This window comes from Rhinatrema bivittatum, chromosome 19 (assembly GCF_901001135.1).
Source record: "Rhinatrema bivittatum chromosome 19, aRhiBiv1.1, whole genome shotgun sequence".
Lineage (NCBI taxonomy): Eukaryota > Metazoa > Chordata > Amphibia > Gymnophiona > Rhinatrematidae > Rhinatrema > Rhinatrema bivittatum.
The window spans coordinates 41,416,658-41,436,243 of NC_042633.1; the positions used below are offsets into that span (position 1 = coordinate 41,416,658).

The 19,586-nt window shown below is 48.8% G+C and overlaps 1 protein-coding gene across 3 annotated transcripts in view; it reads left to right on the top strand.

Moving 5' to 3' along the window:
• SMARCA4 (SWI/SNF related, matrix associated, actin dependent regulator of chromatin, subfamily a, member 4) overlaps window positions 1–19,586 on the top strand; it is a 42,983-nt gene that overhangs the window by 4,193 nt on the left and 19,204 nt on the right. For 2 of the 3 annotated variants that reach the window (XM_029585058.1, XM_029585060.1), the window contains exons 2-16: window positions 6,391–6,644; window positions 7,392–7,524; window positions 7,938–8,294; window positions 8,526–8,624; window positions 10,630–10,888; window positions 11,146–11,272; window positions 11,866–12,039; window positions 12,334–12,507; window positions 13,814–13,981; window positions 14,401–14,451; window positions 14,743–14,873; window positions 14,987–15,044; window positions 15,369–15,487; window positions 18,565–18,715; window positions 19,292–19,455. In XM_029585058.1, coding sequence (XP_029440918.1) covers window positions 6,423–6,644; window positions 7,392–7,524; window positions 7,938–8,294; window positions 8,526–8,624; window positions 10,630–10,888; window positions 11,146–11,272; window positions 11,866–12,039; window positions 12,334–12,507; window positions 13,814–13,981; window positions 14,401–14,451; window positions 14,743–14,873; window positions 14,987–15,044; window positions 15,369–15,487; window positions 18,565–18,715; window positions 19,292–19,455 — 2,387 coding nt within the window. In that variant the 5' untranslated portion in view covers window positions 6,391–6,422. The remainder of the gene's footprint in view (window positions 1–6,390; window positions 6,645–7,391; window positions 7,525–7,937; window positions 8,295–8,525; window positions 8,625–10,629; window positions 10,889–11,145; window positions 11,273–11,865; window positions 12,040–12,333; window positions 12,508–13,813; window positions 13,982–14,400; window positions 14,452–14,742; window positions 14,874–14,986; window positions 15,045–15,368; window positions 15,488–18,564; window positions 18,716–19,291; window positions 19,456–19,586) is intronic. The other variant, XM_029585059.1, reaches the window with a different exon arrangement.

The following is a 19,586-nucleotide window of genomic DNA, read 5'->3' on the forward strand; positions in this document are numbered from 1 at the left end:
AAAATCCAGCCAACTTGCCATTATTTATTTACTTTATAACATTTATTTCCTTCGCGACTGTAGTTCAAGGCAGGGAACATGATGAACATACATAAAATCAACTAAATTTACAGTAGCATAAATATGACAACAAGGAGAGACATATATCAAAACTAACCACAGATGCTGGATGGATCTGATTGTAAAATAAAATGTCTAACAGATTTGTAAAGCAAGACTTCCCTTTGCTAAATGCATGTTGGCTCTGCCCCATTAATCTGTGTCTACGCAAATGGCCAGTCATTTTGTTCCTCAGAATAGCTTCTACCCTCATCAAGTTCACCAGCCTGTAGTTTCCTGCATTGTAAAAGGCTGGGAATTGTTCTGAAGCTAGGGAGGGCATTTACTGCTCATCCTTCTGAGTAAAGTTTCATCCTGCTCTTAGTAGAGAAGGATGGAGTTAGAGCATGTGGCTATCCCTGCCCTTCAGCTCTCATTTACTGAGAGCATTAACCTCTCCAAATCCAGATAGGCTTCATGTGTCATGAAGTTAGGTGAATTTGTACTTGCGGATTGGGAACTGGCTAAAAGATCGGAAAGACTGAATGGTCGTTTCTCTTAGCGGAAAAAGGCAAACATTGGAGTGTCTCAGGCATCTGTATTGGAACCAGTGCTTCCTAATATATTGACAAGTTGTTTTTTGTTTTGACAAGTCCTGTACACCAAAGGAATGAAAGAAATCAGGATCAGCTCCTGACTGAAAGAACTATGCCAACAGGTGATGGATGTGTGGCGTTGTACATTGCCATGCAGCAATCTCCGATTCTGTGGGTGCTGTCCTTCTCAGGCATTGGGCATCTGCTTTCTGTGGCTGCAGCTCAGGCTGTAAAGAGTGGAACTTACCTGGGGAGGGAACGGAGGGAATGTTGAAATGTTTAAATTTGTTTACACCTTTTGGCTGAATGTTGAATTGTAGGAGTGTTATTGGTTGCTTTGTGATTTATTGATGCAATGTTTTGCTCCTCATCAAAAACTGTAATTTTGGATTTTTCAGAATTTATTTTATTTATTCATTTCTGTTAACTGCTCACTCAGAAAAAAACCTGGTGGGTACAGTGTACAACACTCCAGGAACCCACATCCTATTTATTTATTAATTCATATTAACAGAATAAGAGTGTATATATAAATGATTGGAAAATAAATCTGGTTGCATTATGAAACATATGGCAAAGTATCCAGGGTACCTGATCTTTGAATCTGGTAACACTGGGGGCCCCTTGTCTGCTATTGTGGCAGGAAGCTAAAGTGTAGTCCCAGTGGCAGCCGTGTGTTGCTATGGAACCAAGAAATAAAAATCCGGTTAATAAACGAAGGCATTTCCTGTGTCCAGGGCTTAATGCTGGACAGTGTGAATGAAGACAGGGAGGATTTCTGGATACAGCATGGGAGCGCTGCTTTAATGACTACCTTACATGCTGTGTCAGCATTAACCCTTCCACGAGGTTTGGGTAAAAGAGAGAGCTGACTATTGTGTCCTCTTCTGTGATGGCTTCCATACAAATGCCTGCAGCCTAATTCAGGCAGGAAGCGTCTTGGATCTGTTCAACAGCTTGCCTTGGTGGCTTTATGGCAGTATCGGGCAGGCAGTACATTCTGCACCCTCATGAAATAAGGGAGAAGGACTTGCAAGCAATGTAAGGATATATTTATTTATAGAAAAGGGGCTGGGTGGAGTAGCATCTCAGTGGAGGGGCAATAATAGTGTTGGACCTGGAGCTCAGAGGACATCCCCCCCCCCACCCCCCATTCCTCGAAGTACCTGTAGTTGGCAGTTCACATCAGTTGCAGCTGTTAGAAGGAAAATTGGCAAGGAACGTGTCGGGAATCCCAGCTGTGCAATTGGCAGCTTTCCTCTTGTCTGAACCGTGAGAGGGAAAGAGGATTCCGTTGCCTGCACATCTCTTGAGAGCGAACTTGCACTGATTGAAAAGGTAACCTTGCCAGCTCAGACCAGGCACGCTGAATCCCCGGCCAGCTCTCCTGCACAGATTTGGACTCTGGGAAATGCTCCGCTGCAATTTTTTCAGGATACAATTCGGTATTGATTGCATGTTGAGGAAAGGGACTGTATAGGTTAAAGAGGGCTTGTTCTCCTTTTACTTATTAAATGTTCTTCTGTTAGAGCAGATTAAACTCTGAGAACAAGGGACATTAGTGTGGATTACATAAGGCTCCTTTCTATTAGTGTCCATTCAGAAGCTGCTGCGATAGAGTAACACCTGAGTGTCTAGAAGGAAGTGATTCAAAGTTTTAGCAGCATAGAAGAGGTGGTAAGTCATGAAACTCAAAGCTCAGGGAAATATCAGAGTCTGATATAAGCTAGGCAGACTGGAGGGAGCAGGGATACAGAGCCTGGCACCTCTAGGACTGGAGGGATCAGGGGATGGGAGCAGGGATACAGAGCCTGTCACCTCTAGGACTGGAGGGATCAGGGGATGGGAGCAGGGATACAGAGCCTGTCACCTCTAGGACTGGAGGGATCAGGGGATGGGAGCAGGGATACAGAGCCTGTCACCTCTAGGACTGAGGGATCAGGGGATGGAGCAGGGATACAGAGCCTGTCACTTCTAGGACTGGAGGGAGCAGGGATACAGAGCCTGTCACCTCTAGGACTGGAGGGATCAGGAGATGGGAGCAGGGATACAGAGCCTGTCACCTCTAGGACTGGAGGGATCAGGGGATGGGAGCAGGGATACAGAGCCTGTCACTTCTAGGACTGGAGGGAGCAGGGATACAGAGCCTGTCACCTCTAGGACTGGAGGGATCAGGGGATGGGAGCAGGGATACAGAGCCCGGCACCTCTAGGACTGGAGGGATCAGGGGATGGGAGCAGGGATACAGAGCCTGTCACCTCTAGGACTGGAGGGATCAGGGGATGGGAGCAGGGATACAGAGCCTGTCACCTCTAGGACTGGAGGGATCAGGGGATGGGAGCAGGGATACAGAGCCTGTCACTTCTAGGACTGGAGGGAGCAGGGATACAGAGCCTGTCACCTCTAGGACTGGAGGGATCAGGGGATGGGAGCAGGGATACAGAGCCTGTCACCTCTAGGACTGGAGGGATCAGGGGACGGGAGCAGGGATACAGAGCCTGTCACCTCTAGGACTGGAGGGAGCAGGGGATGAGAGCAGGGATACAGAGTCTGTCACCTCTAGGACTGGAGGGAGCAGGGGATGAGAGCAGGGATACAGAGTCTGTCACCTCTAGGACTGGAGGGATCAGGGGATGGGAGCAGGGATACAGAGCCTGTCACCTCTAGGACTGGAGGGATCAGGGGATGGGAGCAGGGATACAGAGCCTGTCACCTCTAGGACTGGAGGGAGCAGGGGATGAGAGCAGGGATACAGAGTCTGTCACCTCTAGAACTGGAGGGATCAGGGGATGGGAGCAGGGATACAGAGCCTGTCACCTCTAGGACTGGAGGGAGCAGGGGATGAGAGCAGGGATACAGAGTCTGTCACCTCTAGGACTGGAGGGAGCAGGGGATGAGAGCAGGGATACAGAGTCTGTCACCTCTAGAACTGGAGGGATCAGGGGACGGGAGCAGGGATACAGAGCCTGTCACCTCTAGGACTGGAGGGATCAGGGGACGGGAGCAGGGATACAGAGCCTGTCACCTCTAGGACTGGAAGGATCAGGGGACGGGAGCAGGGATACAGAGCCTGTCACCTCTAGGACTGGAGGGATCAGGGGATGGGTGCAGGGATACAGAGCCTGTCGCCTCTAGGACTGGAGGGATCAGGGGATGGGAGCAGGGATACAGAGCCTGTCACCTCTAGGACTGGAGGGATCAGGGGATGGGAGCAGGGATACAGAGCCTGTCACCTCTAGGACTGGAGGGATCAGGGGATGGGAGCAGGGATACAGAGCCTGTCACTTCTAGGACTGGAGGGATGAGGGGATGGGAGCAGGGATACAGAGCCTGTCACCTCTTGGACTGGAGGGATCAGGGGATGGGAGCAGGGATACAGAGCCTGTCACCTCTTGGACTGGAGGGATCAGGGGATGGGAGCAGTGATACAGAGCCTGTCACCTCTAGGACTGGAGGGATCAGGGGATGGGTGCAGGGATACAAAGCCTGTCACCTCTAGGACTGGAGGGATCAGGGGACGGGAGCAGGGATACAGAGCCTGTCACCTCTAGGACTGGAGGGATCAGGGGACGGGAGCAGGGATACAGAGCCTGTCACTTCTAGGACTGGAGGGATCAGGGGACGGGAGCAGGGATACAGAGCCTGTCACTTCTAGGACTGGAGGGATCAGGGGACGGGTGCAGGGATACAGAGCCTGTCACCTCTAGGACTGGAGGGATCAGGGGATGGGGGCAGGGATACAGAGCCTGTCACCTCTAGGACTGGAGGGATCGGGACGGGAGCAGGGATACAGAGCCTGTCACTTCTAGGACTGGAGGGATCAGGGGACGGGAGCAGGGATACAGAGCCTGTCACCTCTAGGACTGGAGGGATCAGGGGATGGGAGCAGGGATACAGAGCCTGTCACCTCTAGGACTGGAGGGATCAGGGGACGGGAGCAGGGATACAGAGCCTGTCACCTCTAGGACTGGAGGGATCAGGGGACGGGAGCAGGGATACAGAGCCTGTCACCTCTAGGACTGGAGGGATCAGGGGATGGGAGCAGGGATAACAGAGCCTGTCACCTCTAGGATTGGGGAGCTCAAGTAGATGTTGACAGTCCCAAGCAAAGAAACTAAGGATTGCCTGGGCATAGACTGAAATACCCTCTCATCCCTCGAGATTGTCCCTCCAGCACAATGGGCGATGGTGTGCGTGTATGAAGCTTGCAATGCTGCTGCCTGTGCTGTTCCTGTCCTGTGCTGGGGCTGTATGTGTGTGTGTAGCTTGCATTGCTGCTGCCTGTGTTGTACCTCTTCTGGGATTGTGCCCTTCCTGGCTGTGTGAAACAGGAGAAGGCTCACCAGGAGCCTTCTCAAAGCCCTGAGGATGGGTCACACTTTAGTGGCAGTGTGGTAGGTTCCCTGCTGTACCTACTCTTTGCCTACAATATTTACCCTGAAGCTGCCTTGGCCTTGAGGCAAAACTCCTCTACTTTCGCCTCTTGGAGTGCATCTTTCCGCTTCTCACTCAAGCGTTGTAAGAAGCCTGACTGATATGACAAATGCTGCCCAGGAAGAAGCGTGGGGAACATTTCCTCTTCCCTGGAAAGCATGAGAAAAAGGCACATCAGATGGCACTTTGAGACTAATTTGGCTGGTTATTGACAGAAGGGAAATTGAAAGGTTTTTTATAGTCTGCACTGGTTATAATTAAGTTCCATATGTGTGTTTTCTAAATTTAATCCACCAGGTCTTAGGTGAGTGGAAGGGTTCAGACTCCTGTATGGTAGGGAGCACTTGGTGTGGCCATGCTGGGGACAACAGCAGTGAGAGGATGTGACAGCGGGGTGGCTGGCTGGGTGGGAGGAAGTGATAGGTGGTGGTGGGGTGGAGGTATATGGCAAGGGACAGTGGGATGGAATAATATGGGGGGGGGGGGGGGGGTGTGTGGAAATAGTAAGATGGGATGATATGTGGCAGGGACATAGTTGCACTATATCCCAAAATACTGGCTCCATTCTGAGCTAACTCTTAAATCAGCCTAGACAGGCTGACTTGCTTTAAATGTTTAATTGAAATCAATGTTTCTATTTAAAACACCGAAGGTGCCCACTGATTGGTGGATATTATTAGTAAAATCTGTTCTTCACAGCCAAACAGTGCTCACCCTGGACTCTCTTGCTCTCGCTCTCTCCGCAATAAGATATGCTTTAAACAGTGCTGTAATTCAGTGCTGTCAGGTTACCCCTACAACATATTACGTGATAACTGTTCGTTTGTACCCAGCTGACTAGGATGATACCTGGAATTTAATTGCACATCCTGACCTGCTTTGTCTGTCCTTCATTCTGTCGTAGTCACATGAGAGGAGAGACAGGAAAGTTGGTAACTGAATTGGGCAGTCCATGTGGACTGTATGGCTGGGGCTTATGAGCAGGTTTCTGTGTTACTTTCAGCCGAGCATTGTTCTGCTAGGGAGATGTAAGAGGAGAAGCAGGTGGGGCTGTAGGACCACAGATACATAGATCCAGCCATACATCCACAATGTCCTCATGGAGCAGCTTGTATCCCAGCTTCTCCTCGTCTGATATTGCTCTCTTTACCAGCTGCTTCCTTACTTCCCCTGGTCATTTCACTCTTGTAGTTCCCTCATACTGATTTAGCATCTGTGAAAAGGTGAAGGGAGTGTTTGCCTAAGCATAAAGGAGGTTGCTGGTCATTTTATGTTTGCATGCAAGGTCTTGCACTTGTCCTCTCTCTCTCTCTCGTTTCAGGATAATAAACCCTCTGGGCAAATCTATAGAGGATGTCCACTCCAGACCCTCCCCTCGGTGGGACACCCCGCCCAGGCCCCTCTCCTGGGCCAGGCCCATCCCCTGGTGCTATGCTGGGTCCTAGTCCCGGCCCCTCCCCTGGCTCGGCACACAGTATGATGGGACCCAGCCCTGGACCCCCTTCAGCTGGTCACTCCATACCACCCCAGGGGCCTGGGGGCTACCCTCAGGATAACATGCACCAAATGCACAAGGTAAGGATGGAGAAAACCTGGCCAGTCCTCAGCTGTTCAGTGCTGGAGATGTAATTGCTTTCCTAAGATGGAAGCAAGTGGTCCAGAGCAGTCCTGGTTCTCTTGCCTGCATCCCCTTTGATCTGCTTTTTGTTGCACTGACCGCAGTAATCACCTGTCATCTTTACAGAATCTCTGTCCCAAGCATTTCTCTGTTCTTTACTTTGAGAATCAGAGCTCTTGTTGTGTTTAAAAGACTTGTATAGCATGAGGCCTGTGGCAGATGGGAGCATTGTAAGCCAGCGGCTATATATTTCACACTTAAAATAACCCTGAGCCCCCCAATACAGTGCAATAATTAGGGAGACAGAATAAGCAAATGGAAAGCTGGAAGGGGAAGAGACAAACAGGTATGATTGAATAGGGGAGGGACAGAGAGAAGGATAAAAGAAGGGATGGAGAGGGGAGAGCAAGGGGAAAGAGGGATGCAAGGAGCAGGGGAAGGAAGAGATGGATGCAGGGAAGGGAAAGTTAGATCTGAAGAGGGCAGAGACAGATGGAGTGAGGGAGGTAGAGGGAAGGGGAAGGTAGGAAGAGATGAAGGCAAGATGCTAAGGTTTTCCGTAGCCTTTACTAATCCCAGTTAGAGAAGAGGTACCTGCCATTGCCCTGATTTGTGAGGGTGCGTCTGCAAAGGCAGCGGGAGATGGCTTTGTGGCTGTTTGCCAGATCCCTCTGACCCCGAATACTGTTGTCTTTTGTCCCCAGTCCATGGACTCCTTGCATGAGAAAGGAATGCCTGACGATCCCCGCTATGGCCAGATGAAAGGCATGGCTCTACGGCCTGGCGGTCACAGCGGCATGGGGCCACCTCCAAGCCCCATGGACCAGCACTCACAAGGTATGCCTCCTTTGCTTCTCATTAACAGCGCTGAAGCTAGCGAGAAGTGCTTTCTGGGTGAGCAGAGTTTTCCATAGTTTGGCTCCTCAGCTTGTGTTAACGGGATTTTATTTCTATGAATTCCTCGGGGGGTGGTGCTGCATTGCCCGTGGACCTATAACTGATGGGCCTAATTGGGAGCAAGAGAAGGAACAAATTGTAGGTGTTTCCTCGGCTTTGTTCTCACTTGCCCAGTCTTCCTCAAATCCAAGCCAGAGCTTTGAAATGAAACATTGAAAAGCCAGCCTCTGTTTATTCTGCAGTAGTAAAAAGGGATGTGTGGAAGGATATTCCTGACTTTAGAGCAGGTTTTATAGCGCTGTGCTTGGGCAGCTCAGCTAGGTCCTTAGCTCTAATGATGGTTATCTTTGCAGGCTACCCTTCTCCTCTTGGTGGCTCGGAACATGCATCAAGTCCCATTCCAGCCAATGGTCCTGCAATGTCTTCTGGTCCCGACAGTACTGACCCCCAGGCCCTGGGTCAGCAGAGCCGCAGTCCCACTCCATTTAACCAGAACCAGCTGCACCAGTTGCGGGCCCAGATCATGGCCTACAAGATGCTTGCTAGGGGACAAGCACTGCCAGATCACATACAGATGGCCGTGCAGGGAAAGCGCCCAATGCCTGGAATGCAGCAGCAGCAAATATCTACACTACCTCCACCCTCTGTGTCTGGGACCGGGCAAGCATCCGGACCGGGAGCAGCACCTCCAAACTACAACAGAGCTCATGGTAAGCATCACGGTGACCGGCTCCTGGAGGTTCCAGTCTCGGCCCATGCACCTGACTCCAGCCCTGCAGCACTCCCTACTATTCCTCTCACACAGATGTGGCAATGCTCCTTCCTCATTCTGTAGGACTGAGTCGTGTGCCATTACATGAAATCTTCTTCTCCCAGACCAGAGTTTGGAGGCAGGACTGTGTTATGGTAAGGGGTTTCAGTCCACTCCTTTCCTTTTGCAGGTATGGGAGGGCCTAACATGCCTCCTCCAGGACCCTCTGGCGTCCCTCCAGGAATGCCTGGGCAGGCTTCTGGTGCTCCTCCTAAGCCCTGGCCTGAAGGTAATACGCATACTCTTACATTTATTTTCCCAGTGCTACCAATTTAAAACAAAAGACTCTAGGCCAGGGATGGAAGAGCCAGCCCTGTGGGTAATGTTCTAGCTAATCAGCTATGTCATCAAAAAAAAAAAAAAAAAAAAAAGTCAAGCAGGTGAGATCCCCCATCCTTCCCCAGAATAATTTAGAAATATGTTAGCACCTTGTGTCCATTCCCAGTTCTAAAACTAATTACACTAATGTTGGCACCATATTGGACTGAAGCCACCTCACCTCCCTCAAGCCCAAAACTGAACTTTGAAGAGCTGACTGCAGGCTCCCACACCGCCTGGAATCCCCCTGCCCCCAAACTACCTAGAGCCAGATTTTTCAGTCGTTTGGCTCCTCAGCTTGTGTTAAGACTGTGGAATTTTTTATTTCTATGAATTCCTCTGGTGGTGGTGCTACATTGCCTACAGAAATATAACTGATGGGCCTAGTCAGGAGTAAGAGACATGGCAAAATGTAGGTTTAGGTTTCAGGTGTTTTCAGGTGCCCGATCTTTAGCAAATCCAGCCCAGCGTTTTGAAATAATATTGTTTAAAAGACAACCTCTGCGCACTCTGCCGTAGTAGAAAGGGAGGCTTTCTAGATGGCTCTGATGTGGCGAGTGGGAGAATCTTTCTGGCTTAAGGCCAGACTTCATAGACTCTTACTGCACTTCTGGCCGCATCCGGTATTGCTGTCTGGTAAGACTGGCGGTGGTAAACGTCTGCCATTCTCCAGCTGGGGGGGTTCTAGGTGAAGCAGGAGGGTGTGGCTAGGGGTTTCAGATGGGGTGGGAGGCATAAGGAGACAGAGAACTCTTGAGTTTTCATGTCTGGCTCAGGGGAAGGCCTTGGACTGCTATGGTGCCAATGTTGGTGTAATTGTTTTGAGGATAGGGTGGGGGGATCAGGTACTAGGCGCTAACTTTTTTTTTTTTTATTTAGGAGGGTGAAGGTGGATGGGGCCTGTTTCACTGTTTTTTGTTGGGTTTTTTTGGGGGGGAGGGTATGTGAATTAATCAGCTATGTTCACATATGGCCAATTAACACTAAAGCTGTCCGGGTAACCTTGTTCAGTAACAAGTATCTCTAGAATTTCTTTTTAATTCATCTGCAATATTAATGAATGAAGTGATTATCGGGGTGTGTAAGAGATTGAAGAGCCAGCAGGCCCTGTTTGGCTGCATTAATTGTACATTTCATCTGTGTCCGCAGCAGGACTTGATTTGGCATGGTACGTGTTGCAGAATACCTGGTAAAGGCTTGCCTCCTGTGGTTGTAACGAAAAGAAGTTGTGGTGGACATAAGCCACTTTGAAGTCCTGAACGGGCTGAAATCCTGCTTCAGTAAGCCGCAGATAGAAGTGAGGAAGTCAATGCTGGGCTTGTGGTTCGAGTGGGCTGATCTTCTTTCCGAGTGTGGTCTAGGAGATGTTTGTTTATTATTTGAACATTTTTTTTTAAGCAAGAGGTTTAATCCTCCTGCTCTGGCGATGGACATAAGATGATCATGCCCCAAAGGGATGCCGGCCTGGCTCTGTCCTTTGTTTAAAAGAACAACTCTGATTCTACTTTTCATTTTTATTCTTTATTGGAAGGTATAATCAACAATTTGTAGTCAGAAAGGCAAGCATTTGGCCCCTCTGCAGTGACTCAAAGGGCAGAGCCAGTTCTGAGTTGGGTTAATGGGATTTCAGTAAAATGTGGCTTTCAGCCCATTTCTTGGGCCTGATCTTTCAGTTAGAGAGAATGTAATATCACACCTCGGCGTACAACGTCACTGAAAGACTCGAGTCGGGCAGGTGAGGCCTCGCTGCGCAGGAACGTTCGCCAGCAAGGAATAGAGCACTGCCCAACTACAGGAACTGTAGAAAAACAGGAAAGAGATTGAAGTATGTGTTGAGGTACCAGCAGTGTTAAACTTTCTTAGCTGAATAGAAGAACTCTTTGTTTTCACTTTGCCTTTCCTCCAATGTTTCACAGGACCAATAGTGAATGCTGCAGCCCCCACGAGTGCCCCTCAGAAACTCATTGCCCCTCAGCCCACCGGCCGCCCGTCCCCCGCCCCACCTGCGGTGCCTCCCGCAGCCTCGCCTGTCATGCCCCCCCAGACTCAGTCTCCGGGGCAACCAGCCCAGCCCCCACCCATGGTGCAGCTGCATCAGAAACAGAACCGGATCACACCTATCCAGAAGCCGCGGGGCCTAGACCCGGTGGAGATCCTCCAGGAGAGAGAATACAGGTAAAGGTATCTCTGAGTTGGATGAAGGGCAGACGCGCACACATCCCCACAACCCTGCACTCTCAGCTCTGGGGCCTTCACTGCGCCATGTGCTGTAAATGCCACCCAAGATGCCTCAGACGTGTACAAACGAACACTGTGAGTGGGAAGAAAGTGACGTACAATACCTTTTCTCAGAGAGATGTTTTTTATTTTACTATATATTGCTTAGATTGGTTTAAATTTCTGGATATGAGGGTCGCTTTCATTTCCTGTAGGTTGCAGGCTCGTATCGCCCATAGGATCCAGGAGCTGGAAAACCTCCCTGGATCGTTGGCTGGTGACCTGAGAACCAAAGCTACCATTGAACTGAAGGCCCTGAGACTCCTCAACTTCCAGAGACAGGTGGGCTGTGCTGGGTTGGATCAGCGCAAGGAGTAGGCTCCGCGTCCAGGGAGACACAACCCGATTTCCCTATTGCGGGACTGCATCTCCCTGCATGTAGTGGGCTAAACTAGGCTAGGCCTAGCTCAGCTTGTCCCCCTACTCCTCCTGCACCTAGGGAGGAGAACCATCCGGTCCCAGAAAAGATCAAATCCCACAAACATTTCAAAGTAGAAACACAACCCAAATCCACCAGAGTTTTCTAAATATTAAGCGGTCTCTTTCGTGGCTCTTACTGCTAGAGCTCCTTTCTGTTTTCGTGTCCAGCCGCATCTTATTTATGGGTTTGGCTTTTCTTGGACTGAATGGTGTGTGTGCCCTTTGCTTTGGTCGCCTCCCTCTTCACTTTTCATCATGGGCATACTTCAGTGGCCTCCACTCACTGCAGCTTTCAGAACGTTTCAAAGCTTACTCCTCACCAGGACTGCCATGAAAATCAGCACAGAGATGGTTTTCTTTAGCTGCTGGTCATACTTTTGTATCGCTGCTCCCCCCGAACCCTGCTAAAAGCTTGCAGTCCTGTTAACCGTGGGCTTTTTTTTTTTTTTTTAAAGCTACGGCAGGAAGTGGTGGTGTGCATGAGGAGGGACACGGCGCTGGAGACGGCACTGAATGCCAAGGCATACAAACGCAGCAAGCGGCAGTCTCTGCGGGAGGCCCGCATCACAGAGAAACTGGAGAAACAGCAGAAGATTGAGCAGGAGCGCAAACGCCGGCAGAAACACCAGGTGAGCCCTGTTATCCTGAGTTTGCCAACACATGGGGGTTGGTAGGGGAGGGTACTTTGTCCAGGAATTGCTTACCTCAGCCTGCCCAGCATGACCTTTCTTCCTTCTCGGTATTGCACCAGCTCTTAAAAATAAGTAAGCCACAGATTTCACCATCAGTCGGAAATCTGGCAGTGGCTGTGGTGCGACTGTAGCTTGCCGGTGGTTAGGTGATGCTAACAGTCATGCTAAGTTTGTATAACGGGCGGATCCTGACTTCCATCTTTTACTGTGTTTAACTTTTTCCCATGGCAGGAATACCTCAACAGCATCCTTCAGCATGCCAAGGATTTCAAGGAATACCACAGATCAGTGACAGGCAAAATCCAGAAGCTCACCAAAGCAGTGGCAACGTACCATGCCAACACTGAGCGGGAACAGAAGAAGGAGAATGAACGAATTGAGAAGGAGAGGATGCGCAGGCTGATGGTGAGGGGTTGGCTGTGCCGGTGGGGAACGGGTAGGTGGAGGGGTAACTGAGGCATAGCTGCCCAAGGGCAGGAGGTGTAACTGAATCTGTCCCCCCTCAGAGTAACCAACACTAGTGCTTCCTATAGTACACAAGGGCTGGCTTGCTGGGGGCAATAACCTTTTCTGGCCCAGCAGTTTCTCTTGGTCAAAACCTGCCTTTTCTGGGGCTTTGGTGCTAAGCACATTCATCCGCAGGTGTCCTTGGGGAGTGGGGGGAAGTTTATCCTTTTCATGCCGCCCCCCCAAATTCAGCACAGTGGCAGTGCTTACCTGTGGGCCACAGACTGAAGTACCGGAGTCTGATCATTAGCAATGGTGGAAAAACACCAGCCACGTAAGGAGCAGATACTGAAATCGGGAATCAATCCCTGATCTCCCGCATGGCACTGCCACTGGGCTGTGGTCCCTCCACTGAGCCACCAGGCCAGTCTCTTACTGGAGTAGACACCGCAGGCAGCCTGTGGGGAGAAACTGGAGAGGGACTGCAACAGACACACAGTCTGCAGCTGTGATTCCAGGACTTGGGACTCAGTTGAGGGTAGAGAGTGCACAGGTCAGTGAGCTGTACAGGGGGGGTGGAGCAAAGAGTGCTGGGATCAGGAAGGGAGGAAGGGGAAGAATGCTGGTGGGAAGAAAAATGGTGGGGGTTGAGAGAGAGAGAGTGTGTGGATTAGCCAGGGAGGGGGGTGATGGAAGAGAGAAAGTTGATAACACATTATTCCTCTCTCCCTCACTCAGGGTGAGCACAAAAACATTCCCGGGTAGGTGCATACAACAGTCAACTTTAGGAAATATCTGCCTCCGTGCATAAACTGAGGGTTATTACATGCATATATTGCAATATGTAACACACACAATATATATGCATTTTTATAAAATAGGTGTATAATCTATGCACGGAATCATACGCACACAGTTTATAAAACATAGGCACACTGTTGAAACTTACTCTTCATTTCTTTCTGCTTTAACGGATACCCTTATTTGCTTTCTTGGCATGCGTTAATGGCATAGGCTCCAATAGACGACTGCCTTCCAACCTGATCAGCAGTGAAAATAGGCTGAAAATGAAATCCTGCACCCGTTACAGGCATCAGCTATAGATTTAAACCCGGGTTTCAGATTTTTAAAATGTTTTGCAGATGGATTCCCCAAGAATTAGTTTGACTGGTGAATGTGACAGGGAGGAAGCCCCAAGCCACTGTGTGTGTGGGTGTGTGGTCCATGCTCCTCATTTGGTTAACGCCCTGCCTTGTCTGGCCAGGCTGAAGATGAAGAAGGTTATCGGAAATTGATCGATCAGAAGAAGGACAAGCGCTTGGCGTATCTTCTCCAGCAGACGGACGAGTACGTGGCTAACTTGACAGAACTGGTGCGGCAGCACAAGGCAGCACAGGTGCTGAAGGAAAAGAAGAAAAAAAAGAAAAAGAAGGTATGTCAGTGTTACCGGTTCTTCCATGGAGCCAGACAAGTGAGTTTTGCATCCCTACCAGCAGACGGAGGCAGAGAATAAAAACTGGCTCCTCTCATCCAGCGAGCTCCCTGTCCATAGGAACCCCATACTGATGTAAGCAGGGGCTCTCATTCAGCAATCTGGCTACTGAAAGGGACCCAATACCTGTGTAAGCAGGGCTCTCACTCGGTTCCCACCTGGAGCATTCCCAACATTGACACACACATTTTTGACAGGAAACAGAAGACATTTTGTTGATTGGCCTAAGAGAGGTTTTTGAATGTCCTCCTTTCTCATGGATATACTGTTTTTTAATTTTGCTGATGACTGCTTGCTGTCATTAATGCATAGGGCAAAAGGTTTTTGGACTGATTGGTTTTACTTTCCTTTTAATTTAGAAGCAGGAGAATGCGGAAGGACAGCCCCCGGCTCTGGGACCAGATGGGGAAGTGAGTATTAGATGGGGTGTTCACCAGCTCTCACTGAATGCTGCATCAGATGAAGTTCTAACTACGCTCCACTCATCAAACCTCAGCATCATGTGGCCCTCAGCAGAGAACACACATCAGGAGTTCTTTGTTTCAATAAGTTTTTTGCATTTCTGTAGCAGGTGCTCGGTGTAATTGAGGGGGTGCAGATTCCTGGAAAGAAAGGGCAGTGTTTGCTGGGTCATATTGGCAGGTGTCAGAGAGTACAGCCTTTTGTCTTGCTGGATGTGTGAATCGATTGTGTTTTCTCAGCCCCTGGATGAAACCAGCCAGATGAGTGACCTCCCCGTGAAAGTGATTCACGTGGATAGTGGGAAGATCCTAACTGGTGCAGATGCTCCTAAGGCTGGCCAGCTGGAGACCTGGCTGGAGATGAATCCAGGGTAAGCCCCCCCCCGACATTCTAAGCCACTGTGGCTCCTCACGAAGTTATGAGCGCGCAGGGCTCATCACAGGAACAAGACAGAATCAATCCAGGCCTTTTCTCTTTGGTCAGGTACGAGGTGGCACCGAGATCGGACAGTGAGGAGAGTGGCACCGAGGAGGAGGAGGAGGTGAGTATCTTCATAGGCAAAGTAAAACTTCCATCTTTTCTGCTATTTTATCAGCCACTTGGATGCTTTTTGGGGCAAGGATCTCGGAGATTCTTGTGCATGACTTCAAATCCCATTCAAGCTGAAGATAAATTGGGCCATTACAGTTTGTTCCCATATGTGCATGGCCAGTTTGGTCTAGCAGGTCATCTAAAGAGAGGCTGAGGAGCAGAGAGAGAGAGGACACAGACAGCTTTAGCGGGACAGCCAAATTAGGACACCCAGGCCGAACCTAATAGTGGCTGCTGACATTAGACTGATGCAGTGATTTTTTTTTCTGGACAGGAGGAGGAGGAAGAGCAGCCCCCAGCCTCATCATCTAGTCTGCCCGTGGAAGAGAAGAAAAAAATCCCTGACCCAGACAGTGATGAAGTGTCGGACATATACGCCAGGCACATCATTGAGTAAGTATCTTATATTACAGCCAGCTCGTTGACGTATCCTTTGTTTGTATGATACTCTGTATCTTTGTCTGACACCATGCACCGTACACCAGGGCTGTTCTGGGCAGCACAGGCTTTACGAACCACACCCCCAGGCACAGGACTTTTAGCACCTTTCTCCTTCACCAGCAGGAGGGGGTGGAAGAGGATCATACTCCAAACACAGTACTTATTGGTTATGGTTTCACGTAAGAAGAGATGGAATGTTAATACTGACCTGTTACTTAACAAAGCTAACCAAACAATTTCCTAATGATGAGATCGTAACACGTTAATATAGTGAACCAAGCGAATTATAGTGTTAGTACAAGGATTATAATATATATACTGCTCTTATATATAAGAGCAGTATATACTTCCCAGATTTAGATTTAAATCTAGAGTGGAACACCAATGTTATACCATGCTCATGCATTTTAATCATTGGTTTCATAACACCTTATATACCATAATAAATTTAATTTTTCAAGCATTTTTTTTTAAGTTAATGCATTTAAAAACTTCCCAAAGAACAGAGCTTATGGCACCAAGAGAAATAATGAAAGACTCTTCTGTAAATTGAAGAAAGCTGAATTCCAATGGCCAACACACAGTTTGTTTTGTTTCTTCTTCAGGGGTGGAAATATTAAGATAGAAAATTGAGTGTTTCTAAAGGAAATAAACACATTACGAGTGACTACCAGATCATATCTAAATTGGGAATAAATGTATCCGCTAACAATACTTGCATTTAGTCCATGGAAAACGCTCTCAACATTGCTGTGCAACTCACATTCATCTTCAACAAAATGGTGTTCACCTACATTATCAGACTTTCAAGTTTTGAATGCTAAATGGACCAATCAGAACTCATGAAAACAATAAACTGACCAAAGAGATGAAAGGAGAACTAAATCAGTGAGAACCAGTCAATCCAATCATGTTCCTTAAAGTGTAACAGCGAAGCTATATCGCCACCTCGCTGTGGAGTTTGTACCCACTCTGTGACGGACCAGCGTAAATCTTCACATGTGTTGACAGTTCAAACTATGGGAGCATCCTCTCTTCATGTATTCAGCAGATTGCAGGGTTGCCGGATCTGGACCTTAGTGGGGTGAGACGTTCTACGCACATAGAAAAGTGGTCAGTCACACTGGGTAAAATAAATAACTGAATTACAGTTTGTGAACGAGTTCCTTTGGTACTGAACTTTGGTGTTAGGATGTTGCCAAGTAGTTCCTGAAAGCACGATTGCATATATATCGCATTTGTTACACAGATAATGACCAATCACAGAGGGTCTGGACGATGTCAGTGGCAACATTGCCTTATTAACTTGGTCTCTAATATTCTGACCCCTTTTGTATGAAATAAGTGGATGTTCAGAAAAAAAAATCTGACGAAGCTCAAGTACTCTGGGCTACTAATGAAGATTTATCTGAATGAGGTAGAACACAAACAAGTCGAGTGACATATGGCTTTCATCGATCCTGCAGGAATGCATCTCTATCTGAATATAGAGCTCCGCAAAACGCCATGTTTACTGTAGACAGAGGATAGCTTTGTGAAAAAAAGCAGAGACCTAACAAAAAAGATTGTTTAAATAATGTTATTGGTATGATGATTTTACATGTGGGCCCAGAGTAATACACAGAATGATTAAAATAATGTTTAAACTTTTTTTCACGAGGCGTTACATTATCCATGTAATGCATGAGATGTATATGCAATCCTGCCTTCAGGAACTACTTGGCAACATCCTAACACTCACGTTCAGTACCAAAGGAACTCTTTCACAAACTGTAATTCAGTTAATGTTATTTATTTTACCCAGTGTGACTGACCACTTTTCTATGTGCGTAGAACTTCTTGCTCCATTAAGGTCCTCATTCAGCAATGTTGAAAGTGTTTTCCATAGATTAAGTGCAAGTATTGTTAGTGGATAATGTTTTTTCCTGTTCATACCCCAGATAAGTCCAGACGTGGGTTTATGCATCCCTACCAGCGGATGGAGGCAGAGAAGAAAAACTTTGAGGTGATGCTACATATCCGAGAGTGGCACCTGCAGTCCCACAGTACTTCTCTGTCTCCGGCAGATGGTAGAGCATCAGAGATTTCTGCGATTCACTGTGCTCGGAGAGCATTCTCAGTTTCGAGCTTTGCCCTTCAGACTGGCTATGGCACCAAGGATGTTTACGAAATATATGAGCAGGGCCGGTGCAAGGGTATGAGGCGCTCTGGGAGAACCTTCTGCCTTGCGCCCCCCTCCCAGTCCAGGCTCTGGCATCAGCACCGATCTCATTTGCTCAGACAGACCCCTCCTCTCTTACAAGCACTTAGGTTCAGCGGCGGATTCCCGAGGACGACTGGCCCGGGTATTCGCCGCCCAGGCCGGCCCAGGACACATCACATGGTCTGCCGAGTGCGGCTCTGTCACGGCCACGCATGGCAGACCACGTGACTGGAGCGGCCGGCCCACCGGGGGATGCCCAATCCCCCGATAGGCCAATCCGCCCCTGCTTAGGTTCCTTGTCTCATTCACACACGCACCCTCCCTCTCTCTCACTAACACCATTGCTCTCTTCTACACATACAATACCTCTCACTCATACACACAAACAGAGGCGCCACTCGCAGCCCGCCGAGTATCTGCTTCTCTCAGCCGCAAGCAGAATGGGCTCCACTCGCAGCCGCACATGGCTGCTCTTTGCCGCCCCCTAATGGCTGGCACCCCAGGTGACTGCCTAGCTTGCCTATTGGCTTGTGCTGGCCCGGTATATTAGAGTCTCACTATATTCCTATTATCACTATAATTCCCTTGGTTCGTTATATTAATGTGAGATGTTACTTAATGCATTCAGTCCCGTCTGACCTTGAACTAAGCATCTTCTAAACCTGAGGTGTTAAGTTGAATGGAGCTCAGAGCCTAGGCTAGTTGTCTTGTTTTGCCTTCAGAAACCGGAGGGTTCAGCTCCCCAGCTGAGCAGCCTGGTCGTGTTTTGGGGCTTTGCTCTGGGGGGTCCCTAATTGCTTTGTACGGTGTTCTTCTTTCCCTTCAGGCATGCCAAACAAGATGTGGACGATGAGTATGGTGTCTCCCAAGCTGCTGCCCGGGGTCTGCAGTCATATTATGCGGTGGCACATGCGGTCAGCGAAAGGGTGGACAAACAGTCCACGTTATTGGTGAATGGTTACCTCAAGCAGTACCAGGTGAGGAGATCAGGAACGGGTGGAGTCTGGTTGTGATGTCCCAAAAAAACCCAGCAGGCCTTTGCCACCTAGACTGACCCCAGTCTGTGAAAATAGGAGAACACTCCTTGGGTAGTTTGTCCATCCCAATCTTCTCCTTCCTCATGCACGTGTGGTGCTTGCTCCAGGCAAGTTACAGAATGAAGGCTCACTGTGCCAGTATCCCAGCCCTAAAGGAGAAACTACGGACCAAAAACACTTCCAGTCTGAAAACCGCCAATAGGAAATGTAGCTAGTACCTGACAGTTACAGAGACCAAGGGAGATAAAATGACTTGTCCTGAGGTTAGTTACAGAGTCTGAGACTAGAGCTGAGGCACAAGGAGATCATACCCCAAGAAGCAGAGCCTGGGACTGGAACTGAGGAGGAAGGATGGAAATAGAATTCTAAATTGCTCTGCTCTTCCGGGTTAGGTAAAAGTAGGATTTTGCTTTGCTTTGCACTGCCGCTGTAACTCTGCAGAGTGTAATAGATGGACAGGGATCAGCTTCCTTTTCTTGTATACCTGACACCTGTGTTTCTTTCTTTCTGGTTTAGATTAAAGGGCTGGAGTGGCTGGTCTCCCTCTATAATAATAACCTGAATGGGATCCTAGCAGACGAAATGGGGCTGGGGAAAACTATCCAGACCATTGCGTTAATTACATACCTCATGGAGCACAAGCGTATCAATGGCCCCTTCCTCATTATAGTACCTCTCTCGTAAGTGTATGGAGCGAGTGGGCACGAGGATCCTGTCTCATTATAGTACAGGCAGAATATGCGTGGGGGGGGTGGGGGTGTAGGGTCCTTCCTCGGTATAGTATGCATGTGATGGGGGGGAATGCAGGGTC